At 34.5% G+C, this 17,500-nt stretch overlaps 1 protein-coding gene across 1 annotated transcript in view; it reads right to left on the reverse strand.

The window, feature by feature from the left end:
• Positions 1-17,500, reverse strand: part of ptpro (protein tyrosine phosphatase receptor type O) — a 33,045-nt gene that overhangs the window by 5,272 nt on the left and 10,273 nt on the right. Inside the window, 11 exon segments of the mRNA XM_042511741.1 lie at positions 253-495; positions 845-935; positions 1,131-1,212; positions 1,947-1,982; positions 6,280-6,363; positions 9,002-9,070; positions 10,555-10,675; positions 11,829-11,967; positions 12,775-12,908; positions 14,243-14,363; positions 16,732-16,895. Of these exon segments, the coding sequence (XP_042367675.1) occupies positions 253-495; positions 845-935; positions 1,131-1,212; positions 1,947-1,982; positions 6,280-6,363; positions 9,002-9,070; positions 10,555-10,675; positions 11,829-11,967; positions 12,775-12,908; positions 14,243-14,363; positions 16,732-16,895 (1,284 nt within the window).

Here is a 17,500-nt window from a genome sequence, read left to right on the forward strand (position 1 = left end):
ATTTTTTTTTCGTGATTTTTTTAAGCACTGTTTCTACATCTTTTTTGTTTGTTACTTTACTTTATGTTTCATTTTGAACTAATTTTCAGATGATTTTCTTGTACTTTTTACTACTTTCTAGTCCATTTTTTGAGTCATTTGAGTCATTTGAGTCCTGCAAATATATTCTACGACAACCAATAAATCTTGAGGTCAACTTGATTTAATTAAAATCAGTTAAAAATAAAACTTACTATAGAAAACAACACAAACATGGACACAGCTGCACTTTATTTGGCTCTTCAACTGACACTTTTCTACATGAGAGAGTTGTTTTGTAGTGTTTTTTTTTTAAATAACAGTGTTTCTTGTCATCAGTGCGATCTGCTTCATATCTGCACTCCAAATGTTCCCTCAGGGTGACGACGGAGTGACTCACAGGGATGTAGTTGGCGTTGATGTAATCTGAACCTTCATCGTTGTGCATCGAGATCAACTTCACCCGACTGAAGTCGTCTGCGGAGAAAAACGTTCATAAGATTTAAAGTCAGTTTATCAGCCGTCTCTGTTACATTTACAGAGAAAACATCAAACAGACAACACAAAACCGCCTCCGTGATCCGTGAGAAAAACAACAGTTTAGTGTTTGATTTGTTTTGTCTTTGATGTGAATATCAAATCTTTATTTTTTTATTAAAAATGAGACGAAACAAAGTATTAGACAGGTCTCACTGTCATAATTTAAACTGCATTCAACACATACTGTAGACAAAAACCAACTAGATGTTGATATAAATGCAGTTATTCAGTTTGAGACACGACTTTGTCCTCTTTTGCCCATGATGCTTTGCAGTTTGTGACTCACAGGGGAGGATGTTGGTGTATCTGTTCTTCGGCCTGTTGACGGGCAGGTCTGCTGCATCATGGGAAAGATCCAGACCGACACTCTTCAGCTCCTAAAAACACATCGACACGTGTAAAACGTCTGCAGCGTTCACTTTGATCCTGTGAATTCTTGAAGGCAGAAATCTGTGACTCCAGTCTGAGAAACTTCGCTGCAGGAGCTGAGTTTTAATACAGCGTCAGTGCAACTGTGTGTGACTTTTCGGCACAAAAACACCACATCTGATTAAAACTACGATTATTTGTACCTCAAACTGCAGAGAGAACTTGTAGGCCGAGTCTTTGCTCATTTCTTTGAAGTAGGCGTCAAAGTCGTCCAGCTGAACGGGACTGAAATAACACAATAATGCATCAGTGCGTCAGAAATTACTTTAATATAACGAGCATTTCATATTTATACCATCAATATGGGGACTTTTTTTTTTAACTACACAAACATCTAATAAATGTCCCCACAAAATACTTAAATCTAACAATCACATTTTAATGAATTTTTTTGACAATGATTTTTAACATATACATAAATATGTATAAATTATATCGGACAAGAATTCTTCAGAGCCGGACACATCTGTGTTACTGCTGCTGTTGATTAAATAAATAGAAAAATAAAATAAAATAAAATAAAATGTAGATGTATTCATTTATTGATTTCTAAGGACTTCATATAAGACATTATTAATTCGACCGTTTAACCTTCTAATGAAGACCAAAGTAACAAGCTTGTAATTTCATCGTGTCTTTATACTGGACCATTTTTGTGTATTTACACGTATTATTGTCAGATCTGCCCGTCTATATTTCCATATTCTCTTCTCTCTTCGTCTGAGCGTCAAATATTCTGTTGGCAGTTTCACTTTAATCTGCAGGATTAAACAGTTTGGATGTTGTCTGCTTCTGGCTGAAGGCTGTTATTAGTGCGATGACAGCACACGAACACACAAATACACAACATTAATAAATAAATAAATAATAAATAAACAAATAAATAAACAGATGAAAGCACAAAATGAAGAAGCCCACAGACTGACAGAGAGCCACGTGTTGCCGTTTAGTCTTGTTACCTTGTTAGCTTCCGTTTCTTTAAAGCTGTCTTGCTCCTATAAAATACAAACACGTGAAGTTCCTCATGATGATAAACTGACAAACATCAGTCAGTAACTATATTACATCATATTTTATAACACTAATCCTGCTTTATTGTTCACAACCTACAGGTCTGCAGACATTAGAGTTTGACCGATGTGCATGTTGATTCTTCATGAAAATTAAAATTCTTAGATTGAATTTTCTAATTGTCACCATGTTTTATTATTTAAAATGTTGAAATATTATGGCTCAGCTCAGAAATACCCAAAGTTTTCCTTTGAAATTTAAATTATAAGAGTGTAAAAGCGCGTTTTATTTGTGCAATCATAGGGAACTAATGGGAATTATTTTCAAGGTCTACTTGGTGAAATTTTTGTATGGAAGTTAATGGCTGCCAATATTAAATTTAAATCACTTAACCTAATTAAAATGTTAGTTTCCATATATGTTTATTATATTTTACTTTGAATTTCATTTTTTTAATTAAATTGCAAACTGGATTTTGCAAGTGAATTTGATTTATATCCCAGTCTTAACTAATTTCTAATTAATTCATAATCAGTTTCATCCTAACTTCACAAAAGAGGCCTGACTGATATTTTTGAAAATTAAAATCATTTATTTAATCATTTAAATTAAAATCAGTCATTTCAATACTATTTAAAATCAAATATCCAGTTTTACATGCTACATTTGTTTTTAGTTTTTTTTTTTCATATATCATTATGTAAACTTTATGCTCATGCTCATCTTATTTTCAAGCATAAAATTAAAACTAGAGAATTCATTTAAAATTTGAATATTGGCAGCCACTAACTTATTTAAAAGGCTAGTATAAAACTATCCATCGGTCAAACCCTCGAGAACAGAGCCTTAATATCACATCAGAGTATCAATATCATGCGCAGTGATTTGTTTAAATCATTTATCTCAAACAAACTGTTTTGTGCAAACACCTCCACATCCAACATGCAGCCTTTTTACATTTACAGTCTTTTATCTTTTACTCTTCATGCTTCTGTATTTACATTCTGGATTCAAATCTGGTCTTTTAAAGATTCACTCTCTGATTACATTACACCTCTCCGAATCCCAAAATATCCTCTAAGCTCAGAGCTGATGACATCATTCTAGATTTCGGGGGTTTGGCAGTCAGAAAGTGTATCTTTAACCAGAAACATGCACTACAACATCTATGCCTACTGGCTATATAGGAGATAAAAGCTACACTAAAATCAACACTACATATTAAAAATCTACTTCTTAAGTGTAAACAAACAAAAAGAGAAAGACAGACGGCATGCAGACACCAAACATGGAGCGAAGCCGCAGTTAGCATCAACAGTTAGCATCATGCTACATCCAAAGTGTTAGTGTGACTCTCTCTTGAGAGTTCGACCACAGACACAGCATTGCAAGACAAAGTTCAACATGTCAGAAAAATCATCTGCTGACTTCCCGTCAATCGAAGTGGACTTTTAAGCTTTTTCTTTTTTTTTTTAGTTCAAAACACAGCTTTCAAGAGTTAAAGTACAAGTCTGGTGATATTCTATATTTTGTTCATGTCAAAAAAAAAAACGTGGAGATTCAAACCAACAATTAAATAATCTACTGACAACTATCATGTGTATCACAGCCTGATATCCCATTCCTTTGTTCTATAAGCTTCATTAAACAAAAACACAATTAAAACTAGAGGAAACTTAACAAACATAGGAAAGATAATTTACATACATTAAAAACAGAAGGCCTAAAACTGATTCTTGTGGCACACCAGATTTGATGTTAAGAGAGGCTGAGTTAATGTCTTCGAAGGTGATGTACGGTAGGTTTTGTATAAAGTGTATAAAGTTTATACTGTATATGGAAACATCAGTTTTGATATAACCCCAATAAAATGATGGGCTTCAACTAGGAGTAATGACTCATACAAAGGAAGTAACTCAGCTCTTTGCATAATTTGGTATTTTAGCAGTTTAAAAACATTTTTATATTTAGCATATAGTTTTGATGGATAAACACTGGACAAATTGCAAAAGAATTATCACTTACAGAAGATGTTTTTATTTTATTTTGTGACTACTGAAGTTAATACAATCATTAAAATGCCTTTAACATTAAATCTGGTGTAAAGTGGTAAAAACGTAGTCTTTATCAAATGTTGTCAATCATACTTGTGTTTTTAGTGGTTTTACATTAGATCATATTTATTGTTGAAGCACAATATCTAATAAACATTTTTGATTTGGTCCAGATACACTAGTGTTGTCTGCAAACAACATTTTGGCTGCAAACATTAAGCTTATCATTTCTGTAAATTAAGAACAAGAAGGGGCCTAATATGGAGCCTTGTGGAACACCATATTTAATGTTCAGGCAGCTTCATAAATTAATTGACTTTGAGTAATACACATATAACTTAGTGCTGTAAATGTAGTATATCTAATATTGCCAAAGACACTTTTTTTTTGGCAGTTTTACATTGGATCATATTAACTGTAGAAGCTATATAAACATTTTAGATTTAGGCGTGAATTAAATGAAATGAGTTTCTATAAGAATGAGTAAAATCAAATAACAGTTATATTATGAAGATTTCTTTGAGAAAAAAATATATCTGTGCGTAAACAATATATTAGATACCACTTTACAAACATTGGGCTAATTGCTTATGTAAATTTACAACAAAAAGGGCCTAAAATCAAGCCTTGTGGAGCACCAGAAACTGCAACAAACTGACAATAAAGAAAGCTGTAGAACAATCACATGGGCATCATCGGTCATATCTACGCTCAGTGGCTGATACAGCAATATATATGGTTACCCACATCAAGACTCTTTTCCCATAAAGAACAACATCAGCAATTTTAGCAAAAATCCCAAAACATCTGTTCATGTTTAACTTAGCGCGTTCAATCATTTGCAGGACATGATAAAGTTAACCAGAAACATATGAGTAAAAGAATCAGTTTGTACTTGTTCTTGAAGCCCTCTAGCTTGCAAAAGTGCAAAACTTCTTCACATCTCATCAAGGGAACTAAAAGCCACTTCCCTAAATTTTTATGAGGGAATCATCCTGGACTGTCTTTTTAGAAGCATGTTAATGGAGACAAAAATAGGGCCAAGGATTGTGCCGTAAGCAATTAATTAAACGGATTTTGGTATTTTCATGTGATTTCTTGAAAATTCTAAAAAACTACTATGATCTCAGACCTATCCTTGTTATCTACAGAAAACTACAGGATATCAACTAACAAATTCCATGTGGAGGCAACCAGACAACTAGATCACTCTGTTGTACAGAAAAATATAATCACATATTATCAGCATAAAAAGAAAACAAATTTCTTGCATATCTACTAACTACATGTCCAAGAGAAGGAATGTAAAGGCAGAAAGGAGGGTGACCCAGAAAGGAGCCTTGAGGTACACCACATCAATCAATGCAGTGTTGATTATAGTCTTTTCACAGGATTTGTTTAAGTATTAAAATATTTGGCCCAAATACAATAATCTCAATGATATCCTTAATAAGATAAAATTACTCACCAACATACACTTATTCTTTTCCTCAGATCAGTACACCAGGGCGACAAGACAGCAAATTTACTAGCATTGACAACTCTGTACGATTTGCATAAATATGAAATTCTGTATTTTGTCTACTAATTAACCCTTTGAAACCTGGATCAAACTCAATTTTCTTGTGCAGCAAAAACAAATTGTAAAAGGTGACAAGAAAATTACCTAAAAAAGTAGTTAAAAAAGAGAATCATTAGAACATTTTCAAATTAATAGGGAACATACCCGCAAAATCATTTTCACAATCATTATTATTAACAATTATTTGCTTTTTTTGGGGGGTCATTTCCATTCTTTTTTTGTTTGGCTACCGTCAGGTAATTTTCTTGTAACTTTTTTTTCATTTTTTGATCATTTTTATGTCATTTATTTTTTGTTGCTCATTGTCTGCTTACCATATTTTTTAAAGAAACCACGCCAATTTGCTCAGGTTTCAAAGGGTTAAAGGAGAGCATGTTAATAGAGGAAGGAACAGGGCCCAAAATGGACCCTTGAGGTACACCACATCTGTACATGTATTGTTGGTTATGGTGTTTTCGTGGGTTTTGTTGACAATAGGAGAAACAGAGACTATCACCAGACTTATCCTTTATTTCTGGATCCAAAGATGATCTAGTGGCTCTGCGCTGAGGGTAAAACAATGTCTCTGATCAATACTGTGGGCTGTGGCTCTGTTAAGACATGCCCCTGAAGTGAAGTGTTTTTGGCCAGCAAGAGCTTACTTACCAAGGATTAATATAAAAAGCCAAAAGATAGTCAGTCCAAAGGCAGGATGGCAGTAGGGTAAGGAAGGCAAAGAGGCTTCTTCGCCTGAAGGGGGTTCAAATAAGAAATAAAATAAAAACACACACACACAAGTAAAAATAAAGAAAAAGAGACACCAGGGGGCGATAGGTTGGGGACAGAACATGGTGCTCCATTAGTAAAGAGGCACAGAGCGTCGAGAGCTTTACATTAGTGCTGAACACAGAGTTAATGCATCATGCAGCCTTTTAGAAAGTGTCCCGTTGTCTCTCTGGAGGACAACAGGAGTCTGTTTGCTGCCGGACGTCAATGGCCGCTCTGTCTCATTTAACAACCTCAAGCCCGAGTCTGTGACATCACTGCGTCCTCCCAGCCCGGCCCACAATGCAACACTCAGCCAGGACCCTTATCATGTATAAACAGTCCACATTTTGTCACTCGGTGGTGACGCCAAACCATGTGACAGCCACCTTAATGAACCTGATGATCTCTTAAACATTTGTGTTGTTCGGGTCAAGACCCCACTGATGCAGATACATTTAAGATCTTATCTGTGGATTTGTTTTAGTTTTCAATCCCATCGGGGGTCAGTTTTCTGTTCCCAAGTATGGAGTTTCACAGTGGAAAAATTAAACAAACCATCTTATTGACCCTCAAGCTTTTTTGGTACAGACTGAAATATGTCTTTGGTGTGCATTATAAAAAAAACTACTGAATGTTGGACTTAAATCCTGACAGGTTCATAATCTTTTAAAGGCCCTATTCAGTTATGGTGGACACTTATTAATCTGCTGCTGTGGAGCTTGAATGTGCATAGATGCAAGTCACCCTGTGTACAGATTAATGTCAACTGTTGTATGTTTCAGTGTCACACTGTTTGTGCTTTATGTGTTTTTATTATATCGTTACACTTGCTGCAAAACAAGTTGCCCCCTGGGACAAATTATGAATGGAACTGAATCAAATTGAATTGAACATTTCTGACTTAAATCAAGATTTTTTTCCAGTTTTGTACTTTTTTCATTGAGACAACGTTCTTGTACCACTTCTATTTATTTTATTTTATTTTTTCTTTTTTGGGATTTTTTTTTACACTGGCTTCTTTCGTGAAATGAAAGAAAATGTTTTGTGGAATAACATTTTTATATTTTTAAAAGTAAGGAAGGGTGTGTTCAAGTTAAACAGCAAGGGATGTTTAGCATTTTGGAAAAGATATTATATGTCTTCCATTAAAATTAAGGCATATTTATCAAAATTCTATAATTTGGGTAACAAGACAAAAGTCTGATATTGCTTGTTAAAGTTATCTACAATAGGATGTTTTATACTTCGTGTATTTGCAAAATTGTATATCATCTACATGCAAATGTAACGATATTACGTCTTCCACTTAAATTAAGGCATTTAAATGGAGAAAAGTAAAGGACCCAGAATTGAGCCATGGGGTACACCGAATCTGTAAATGCACTGTTGTTTTGTTTTTTCATGCTGAAAATAGTACAAATATTTAATATTAAAATGTGATTTACAATCATTTTAGTCTCTCGAAAAAATAGTACAACCTCTTACCTCCTATTTTCCTCAGCGAGACTACTAGTATTACTGATGTTGACAGGGAATTATAACTGTTTACCACATTCTATAAGCATGATGTCTTACACAACAATTTAATATTAATATATTATATTGTTTACATTGTGCCTGCTTGTTTTTCTTTGAGGGATTTTATCATCGTAAGTTTCAAAATTTGTGCATGCTAGTTAGGTTGGTTTTAATTAGCGACATTTTGAGATAAAAATAACGCACTTTGAGTGCAAAGAATCCTCATTTATAAAGATCTTTTCACACATTTATCTGCATCAGTAGTGACATCCCCTTTTCTCTTCACATCCACACTGCTGTAACACATCAAACAGCGAGGTCTGCTGACATGCACAGTCAAAGCGTAAACACAACTGCACCATCACATTGAGAAGACACTCTGATGGACATGTGCATTTAATGATGGAAGGTCAAATACAACAGCAGGTGAAAGCCAAGGTTCTGCCTTAACTGACCGTCTTTCAGCTGTTATATTAATCACAAATTTGTCATAAATAACACGTGTTGGGCTGAATCTGATCCATCAGCCACCATACAGGAGATACTTTTTTGCCTCTTCCTTTAAAACAGTCTAATTTTAAGAATAAATGACTGAAGTGTCATTTCTTGTTTTCAGGAATTTAACACAACTTTACTCCAAAAACAACGTTTTGTCCCTTTAATCCGAGATTAAGGGAAATCCTGAGCTTCATCAACAAACACCCCATTTCAGCTGGTCCAAACAAAGCAGGCGGGGGGAGGGCTAAGCTCATCATCATCATCTTCATCGTAGCCTCGCACTGCTTAAAGCGCCACAGATGCGCTAAAATCTGTGTTAAAATCTTTAATCTGCCTCCTCAATCCCCCACAGGGCCGCTAATCTGCATTTGATTGGGTCTTTGAGGGTGTTTTCGATGACAGACTTTGACATCCAAACTGAGGATGTGGGTTTACTAACTAGACCTGGATTTTCAAGTCTGCTAAAAAACCATCAACTCAGGTCTCAGGACTGATTAGTGCTTCTATCATTTCAACTTCTCAGGTTCAAGTTTGAAATAAAGATGTTTTTTAAACATTTAATTGTGATTTGAGGATGAAAACAAAAGGAGGAGGAGGGTCCTACCAGTTATAAGGAAGCTTCCCGTCTCTCTCAAACGAGGCAAAGTTGACGAACGTCTCTGCGCCGCACTCTCTGAAATAGAAAACATCAACAAACACATCAAACATGTGGAAACAGTGGTGAGAAGAGTTAAGAAAAGTTTGGGGAAGTCCGAAATATTTGATGACTGATCAGTAAATAGAGGAAGTGAGTTGCAATGTACAAGAGTGAAAATAACTGAGACATAAACTGGAAACTGTTTTTAATATGAGTTTAGCAAAATAAGTTTAATTACAAATATCTTTTTTATTATTTCATGATTACAGGTTGAGATAGACAAAAAACAAGAGACCCCATGAACCTAATTTTGCACAGTTAACCCTTTAACACCTGGATGACATCAGTTTTCTTGTGCTGCTTTCAGATGCCTTTTATAATCATTTTAACCCCTGAAACCTGTAAAAATGTTAGATTTCTTTCAAAAACTCAACAAGATGCAACTTGCAAAATAAATATACTGCAAACTGCAAAAAAATTAGTAAAAGATGACAAGGACATTGTCTGGAAATTAGCAAGGACGGACTATTATTATCAAAAACAAGAGAAAAGTCAAGAAAACTATATTTATAATTAAAATATAGAAATACAGAATTTACAGAGTTTAATTTTTTTAAGCATTTTCTTGAAGTGACTTTTTTCCTTCTTTTTATTGCATGCTAATTTCTGGGCCATTTGTTAAGATGATTGCTGCCCTGCCATGTTTAAGCCAATTTGCTCAGTTAAAAAAAGTGTTCATGTGATTAAGAAGTTGACTTAAAGTTGAGAAAAAAAGTAAAATGGATAAAAAGTTGGGAATGACAAAAAAGTATACTAAAATTGGATGAGAGTTTATTGTATTGTGTGAAAATTATTTAACTAAAACATTTTTTAAATAGTTCATAGTTCAAGGTTAAGATAGACAGGAAACGAAAGACCCCATAAACCACATTTTGGTTAAATTTGTTTATGTGTTTAAGAGGCGTATAAAGGATTTATGGAAGAAAAAAAGTGAAAAGTTATGATTGACAAAAATAATACTATTGTGTTTATGAAAGTTTATTTTCTTCCACTGAAAATAATTTTGTCCAAATAAGTTTGCTCATATATTAAGGAAGTTTACATATGAAAGTTGACGTTTGGAAGCCTAAAAAAGGACAAAATAAAAAAAAGAAAGTTAGGTAGCCTGAGATTGTCATCCGTCATCACTCACATGAAGACATATGCAATACTGATATAACGCTCAGCTGGGTGTCGACATTCAGTTTTTTATGCTGCTTAGTTTTGTGAAAAGAGGAAGTTGTTCATGTGTCTCAGTTTGTAAGAATAAAGTGTGACATGGCTCATAAAGACCAGAGGAGATAAAAAAAAAAAACCACTTCTGCAACAAAAAACAGGGTTTATACCGAATTATTTCCTGATACAATTCAGCCAAAAATAGTTCTGTTGAAACTACAAAACTTCACTGATTGTATTTTTTCTTCCAGCTGCAGAGATTAATACCTGATTCATATGACTGTGTGTTTTTGGTGTTTTTGTACCTGGTCATCTGCAGGTGTTTCTTACGGAGGACCAGCAGAAACAGAACCAGCAGGCTGATGAGGAGGATGCTGAGGATGGCCAGAGCCGAGATCGCCGCTACGCTCGGGTTCATCTCTTTAGCTGCAGAAACAAACGTTAACTTCAATCATTTTATGTCACAGACAAACTTTTATTTTCAACTCTTTTGTTTACCTGTTGTCTTGATTAAGTCAGTACAATATCTGTATCCACAGGAATCATTTCCATCAGAAAAATTCACTTTCTCCATCACTCCTACTTTGTGTTTTTTGGGTTTTTTTCCAATGGCGGTTTGGCTTCTGTCAATAAAAACTCAATACTTCTAAATTACAAAGTGTTAACACAATTGGAAAAAAGCCAAAAAACATTTCTGAAACCTATGAAACTGGATTCATTAATTTCTCAATGTTAAAATTTTATTAACTATTAAATAACACGGTTGTGATTAAGGTATTTTAAATAGCGTTTTAAGGGATAATTAATGGATAAATGAATGTATTGCAATATATCTGCTGTGTTTAAGGGCAATTTAAGGAATAAAACCTGTTTTAAAATTCAACCAAAACACATATTTCAACTCTAACTAAAATTAAAAGGCATCTTTTATGTCATTTGGTACATTTTAAAACCTTAAAACTAACTTAACTTAACTTAAGGTCCTTAATAAATTTCTGATGATGATGCTTTTGTATACTTTACTATTTTTAGGTTGTGTTTTGTTATTTATACTCCTTTATGCTCATTTGTGCAAAACAAATTCCCCTTAGGGCTATAAAGGTTTAATTCAATTTCTTAAAAATCTCTTCAACTGTGCAGAAAATATATAAAAACCCTTTGATGTATTTCATTACATTCATGAATAATCCCAATGTTTGAGTGAATCCCCAAATTTGCAACTTCACTGAAAATGTTTGGGTACAAATTAAAAGGTAAAAAATGGTATTTTGTAAAATTTAAGGATTTTTTACCTCTTAGAATACCCTTAATTCATGCAGAAAATCCTTTAGAAATCCCTCAGTTTATTATTGTCCATTAATGTTTGCATTTATTTGTCCTAACCTCTTTATACTTCCAAAATCTCTTAACATTAGTAACAACTTTAATTTATTTGTCAAATTTTTCACAATAATGTGTAAATTAAGAGGTTTCTGGGGGGCAATAATAAAAATCTTGATTTAGATGAACGTGTTTTGTTATTTTTCAGGAGTAAAATGCACCAAAAGTCGGTCCAGCATCAGTGCAGAGCGCCACCTACCGGCGGTGCTGATGGTGATGTGTGCGGGCTTGCTGGCCGTGCTGTAGCTGAAGCTGGTGACGGTGCAGTTGTAGGTGGACGAGGGCATCAAACCGGACACCGTCACCACGTGAGAGTTTGCCGTCTGAGGCTCGCGAGCCTGAAAGAGACAACGGAAGATTTAAAAACATGAGATAGCTGATAACAGCTGAAAAAATCCTCAGAGATCAGATGTGTCTGTCGCCCTGCAGGAAACTCACAGGTATTATTCAGGAATTACTAATAATAATCACGGAGATAAAACATCCTGCTGATGCCATGCAGGGGATAATTTTACCATAAAAAACACTCACAGGTGGCTTCAGATATGTTTTATCAACTTTCTTTCATCTAGTTTTATTTCTAAACTTTTACTCAGATCTTTAATCTCAGAAATCAGTATGTTTTTATTTAATTAGCCGCATTCATTTGTGTTTCTATTTTCTACTGTTTTAAACATCTTGCAGTAAAGAAACAGGATTTTATATTTTTCTGTATTTTTAACATTTAAAAAAATAAAAAATAAAAAAATGTACAGCTCATTTGTATGCCATCTCTCTCTGAATCTTAGTATAATATTTAATTTACTTTAATTTTTTTTTTCTGGTAATTTTCTAAAAACTTCCATTTAACTTTTTTACATTTTAGTCTTGTTTAGCTGCTCCATGTTTTTAAAGGAAATTAAACTAATTTGCTCAGGTTTCAAAGGGTTAAATGAACAAATTATACTTTCCTTTGTTTCTTTTTGTATTTTGTTCACATTCTTGACGTATCATTTAATGTGTAGCTGTGAAGCACTTTGTAAACCAGGTTTTGCATAAAATTTAACCAACTCAGGAGCAACAGCTGAAGTAAAATAAAAGATGAGCTCTTCTCTCTGAACGCAGAACTCATGATTGTGCTTGTTGAGAACAAACTGTAGTTTTACCTTGAACTCCTTGCTGGGTTTGTTGGGTTTACAGAGGACCTGGTAGTAGTCGACCACTCCCTCCTCGGTCCACAGCAGAGTCACAGCTGAGTGGGTGGCGTTCACGGCGTACAGCGACCTGGGAGCAGCCGGCTCTGCAACAAAAACGGCGAAATAAACCTCCAGATCTCACTTTATAAGAAAGTAAAGCTGCAGGAGAAGAGCGGGTCTGAGCCGAGCCGAGCTTCAGCCGCCACTGACGCCGAGGACTAAAATACATGTAAACGCTCAGAAGAGGAAGTGAAAAAAATGAAGTTTCATATTCACTTTCAGGGTGAAAACAGAAGTCCGTTTGCAGCTGAGAGCTGCGGATTTATTTTTTTGTAGACAGACATCTGTCTCTGCAGTGGTCAGGGAACAAAAACGGTACTCATGTTGTTAAAGTATTGTTACTTTATAATTCGGCAGAAGTTAAAGAAAAAATGCACAATATTGTCTGATCTGAAACGCTGGAGGAGCGGAGGCCACGCACATTCACGGGACTATGTTAATCATGCTTCACGTTTTTATACTGCGTCATTATCAGGGGCGGGGTTATGCTGAGTATAGCTCCAGTGCGTCATCGAGCTATGATTTTAGGTGAACGGTGAAAAAACAGTCAACCTCTAACTCCACAATTCAGTGCTACGAAGTAAAGATCTTTGTCAAATGTTTTCAACAATCAGTTTCCGACATTTATAATGTGTTTTGAAACAAATCTCTGAATTCACTTTACGCAGACATTAAGGTGCTCAAAAAATATAACTACTTCAGTGACAGTAAAAAGCATCTTTATAAAATTTTTGCAGCAATGAGAAACTTCAGATGCAATTTATTAAATCAATGTGCTATGTTCAAACGAGCAAAAACAACCGTCAGGGTTCATGCACATTTTTACAAATACGTTTCCACGACTTTTTCATGACTTTGAGGCACATTTTAAAGATTACACATTCTCTGCAACATCCACTTTTACTCCTTATCAGGTCTTTGTCATTATAATAAAATAGCTTAGGTGCAAAAAGGGAAAGGCATGAGGAATATTTTTGACACCTGGAGAGAGACATGCCTTCCAAACATTTTGCATGTTTTCTTAAAAAAATGTTGGACTTTTTTGTTTACTTTAACATTTTTCTTGCAACTTAAAAAAAAACTTTTTTTGGTGATTTTTAAAGAAAACATTTTTAATTTTTTTTTCACCAAACATTTGGTGATTTTTTTTGTAATGATTATTCTTAAAAAGTTTCACCTGGTTTTTCTTTAAAATTTTTGGGGCAATTTCAAAAGAAAAATATTGGCATTTTTGGTGATTTTTTAAAGAAAGCATGTCACAAAGATGTGTTTTGTTAAAAATCACCAAAAAGGTTAAAAAAAAAACCAAACAAACAAAAATTATATAAATGTGTGTGTGTGTGTGTGTGTGTGTGTGTGTGTGTGTGTGTGTGCTGACCCAGTTTGATGATGTTTGGCATGGACGTGTTCCTGCTGCGTTCTGTGCAGGCCGTCACCGTCAGGTTGTAGATGTCACCTGGAGGCAGAGGGAGGCTGGCCCGCATCACGTTACGAGTCACCTGAACACAAAAAACAATCACATTCAGACGTTAATAAATATTTCCGGTATGTTCTCGTGCTGCAACGGGGAGACAAAACAATGATGTTACAGTGAAGGATCAACTTGTTTTTTTGTTGTTTTTTTTTAATTTGACATAGGCATGGGGCATTTATAATTTTTGGTGATTTTTTTTAATTAGCTATTTTGGGTCATTTGTTTATTTTTGGCATTTCAAAAAATCTTTTTAAACATTTTTGGCATTTTTTTTTCTTTTCTTTTTTTCTTTAAAAAATACATTGCTGATTTTAAAATAAGAAATTAAACAATTAAAATAAATTAAAGTAAAAACATAAAAAATTGGGCTTTTTTTTGGTGATTTTTAATAAAAGCATGACTTCACCACTCAATCACCAAAAATGATTTATCACAGCCAAAAACATGGATTTTCAAATTTCAGATGGTCCTTGAAGACCTCATGTGTTATTGTACAGGTTTTTGAAACAAAATTCCATGACTTTTCCAAAACTTTCAGAGTATATTTAGTTTTCCAAACGTATTCCCGGCTTGGAAATTGATTTTTGCAGATTATGTGTTTTTGGACTATAGTATTATAGTATTGGTTTAGCTCTTGTTTCCTGAATCTGTGGCCTAAACAGAAGCCCGACACTGTTTATTCTATTTCAATCATTCAGGCCAATTAAACCCAAAATAGCCTTCAACCCTCAAACAGTTAACGGTGAGACGGAGGTCTGAGTCTGCGGGGAACAGAACCGGCCTCACGGAGGAGAGGATGAGTTAGAGGCGATGCGGAGACAGCAGGTCGTCCCTCGGCTGCTAATTGGACCTTCGAATGGACCCAGAGGATAAAATCAATAAGAGCCTGACTCGACCTGAGATAACGAGCTGCGGCTGCAGAAGCAGAGCTGCTCAAACGCTTTCAAACGGCACCAAAAACACAAAATACAGCTGCAGAATATAACAGGTCTGTAAAAGCGAGTTTGTGCGTCCAGATAAAAAGGGCCGGAGAATGTTTCATGGAGCAGGTTATACAGAAAATGTTCCGAAATTTACAGAAAAGGCCACGTTTTACCTGTAAGCCATGAGGTACCGAACCTTGATACTTTTATGGCATCGATACTATCAGGTTCCAAAAACTGCCTTATCATTCTGCACCAAATTCTGATCCCTAATGAGTAAATTTCATCAGCACCAGAGAGCCAGTAATAACCTGAACCTTGAACCAAAATCCAATAATGCTGGTGATTGGCCGTCTAACGTTACACGCCGTGGAGGCATACGGGAACCCAAAATGCACTTAAGTTTCCATCCTCGTCTGTAAAAACACAGACGCTTCACACACAGATCTCTACAATCAGCTCAGCTTACGGATTTGTATGAAACTTTGTCTTTTTTTTTTCAGAATCACTCATCGTTTTGTTAAACTTATTTCAGTTTTTTTTTTAATTATTTAATTTTTTAAATGTAATTTTTATTTTTTATTTTATTTCATTTTTTTATTTTATTTTATTTTATTTTATTTTATTTTATTTTATTTTTATGTTATTTTATTTTTTTATTTTATTTTATTTTATTTTATTTCATGACATGACATGACATGACATGACATGACATGACATGACATGACATGACATGACATGACATGACGTGACGTGATTCTACGCCAGCCGGGGTGAGGAGGGTTAGACAGAAGGTTAATTTCTCCTCCTTTAATACCCGTAAAATTTCTAAAACATATCGGCACAGCTGGATTTCTTATATGATTTACTATTATACTCTTTCAAAAACAAGTTTTGAGAAGTTTGATCTTTGACGACCAAATTCTAATCAGTTCATCCTTGAGCCAAATTTGAAGAAATTCCTTCAACGTGTTCTCGAGATATCGTGTTCACCAGAACGGGACCGATGGAAACACAACGCAAAAGCACAGCGTCACTCTGAGTAATCCACAATTAACACATTTTAAATACAGTTTTCTGTTTCAGTGCACTGATGTCATTTTTGACAATGAAGTTTATTGTAAAAAGTTAAAGTATTTCGCCTTCATCTCAAATCTTTGTCACATGTAATTGATAACCATATCTGAGGGATAATTGCACTGCATAATAGCATATTCATAGATAAAAAATGATGGCTGATAAATCTCTATATCGGAACCGATATCAGCTCTAAAATTAAAAACTAGTATTAAATTTAGTATTAAAAAAAGTACAGTTAAAAAACAGGTATTGATGTCAAGAAGTCGATACCAGTATCACATTGTTATATTTAAGATACTGAGCCATATTTTCATATTTTATACTGACGGGGAGTCCAGCTTCCTCGCCATCCTGAAAAAATTAGGATAAATGGACGACTGAAGGACTCACGTCGATGGAGTAGCTCCTCTCTGGTCCTTTCTTGCCGACGGCGACCACCTGCCAGTGCAGCATCCGGGAGTGCGACAGGTCGATGAAGAGCTCGCCGTACGTCCAGCGAACGTACAGGACGCCGTGAGAGTAATCCACCGAGGAGATGTGAGGAGCCTCAGGAGCTGAGAGGAGAAACGACATCAATCATTGTGAGGATTTTAACATCAAATCCTCCGACGCGTCATTGATTTTATATATATTTTGCTTTAAATTTATTAGGTTGAACTTAACTTTATTCAGCAGCTCAGTCCTGCAATTATATTATTATATTTCCGTTTATTTATTACAGGGAATAATTGAACGTCTTCACAAGAAAAACATTTGGTCTTTTGGCTAAAACTGTGCGTTGTCCCTTTAAAAAATGAAAACAATATTTTTTTAAAGTTGATAAACCCCTTTAACGCTGAAATCTGATTTCCACCAAAATATGAGACAGCTATGAGCAACTTAAAAAATCAAGAATATGACCCACAAAAATGCAGAAAGTTTAAAAATATATAGATGTATATATATTTTTTTAATTTTAAATATATAAATATAGAATTGCAATGATTATAAATATAGTTTTCTGGACATTTTGTCTAGTTTTTTTGGTCATTTTCTTCATTAACTTTTAATAATTATTTGTAATTTTTGGACATTTTTTTGCCAGATTGGTCATTGCCTTTTTTCTCCATGTTTTAAAAAGCAATCAAGCCAGTTTGCTTCGGTTTTAAAGGGTTAAATA

Source organism: Plectropomus leopardus, chromosome 22 (genome assembly GCF_008729295.1).
Source record: "Plectropomus leopardus isolate mb chromosome 22, YSFRI_Pleo_2.0, whole genome shotgun sequence".
NCBI lineage: Eukaryota > Metazoa > Chordata > Actinopteri > Perciformes > Serranidae > Plectropomus > Plectropomus leopardus.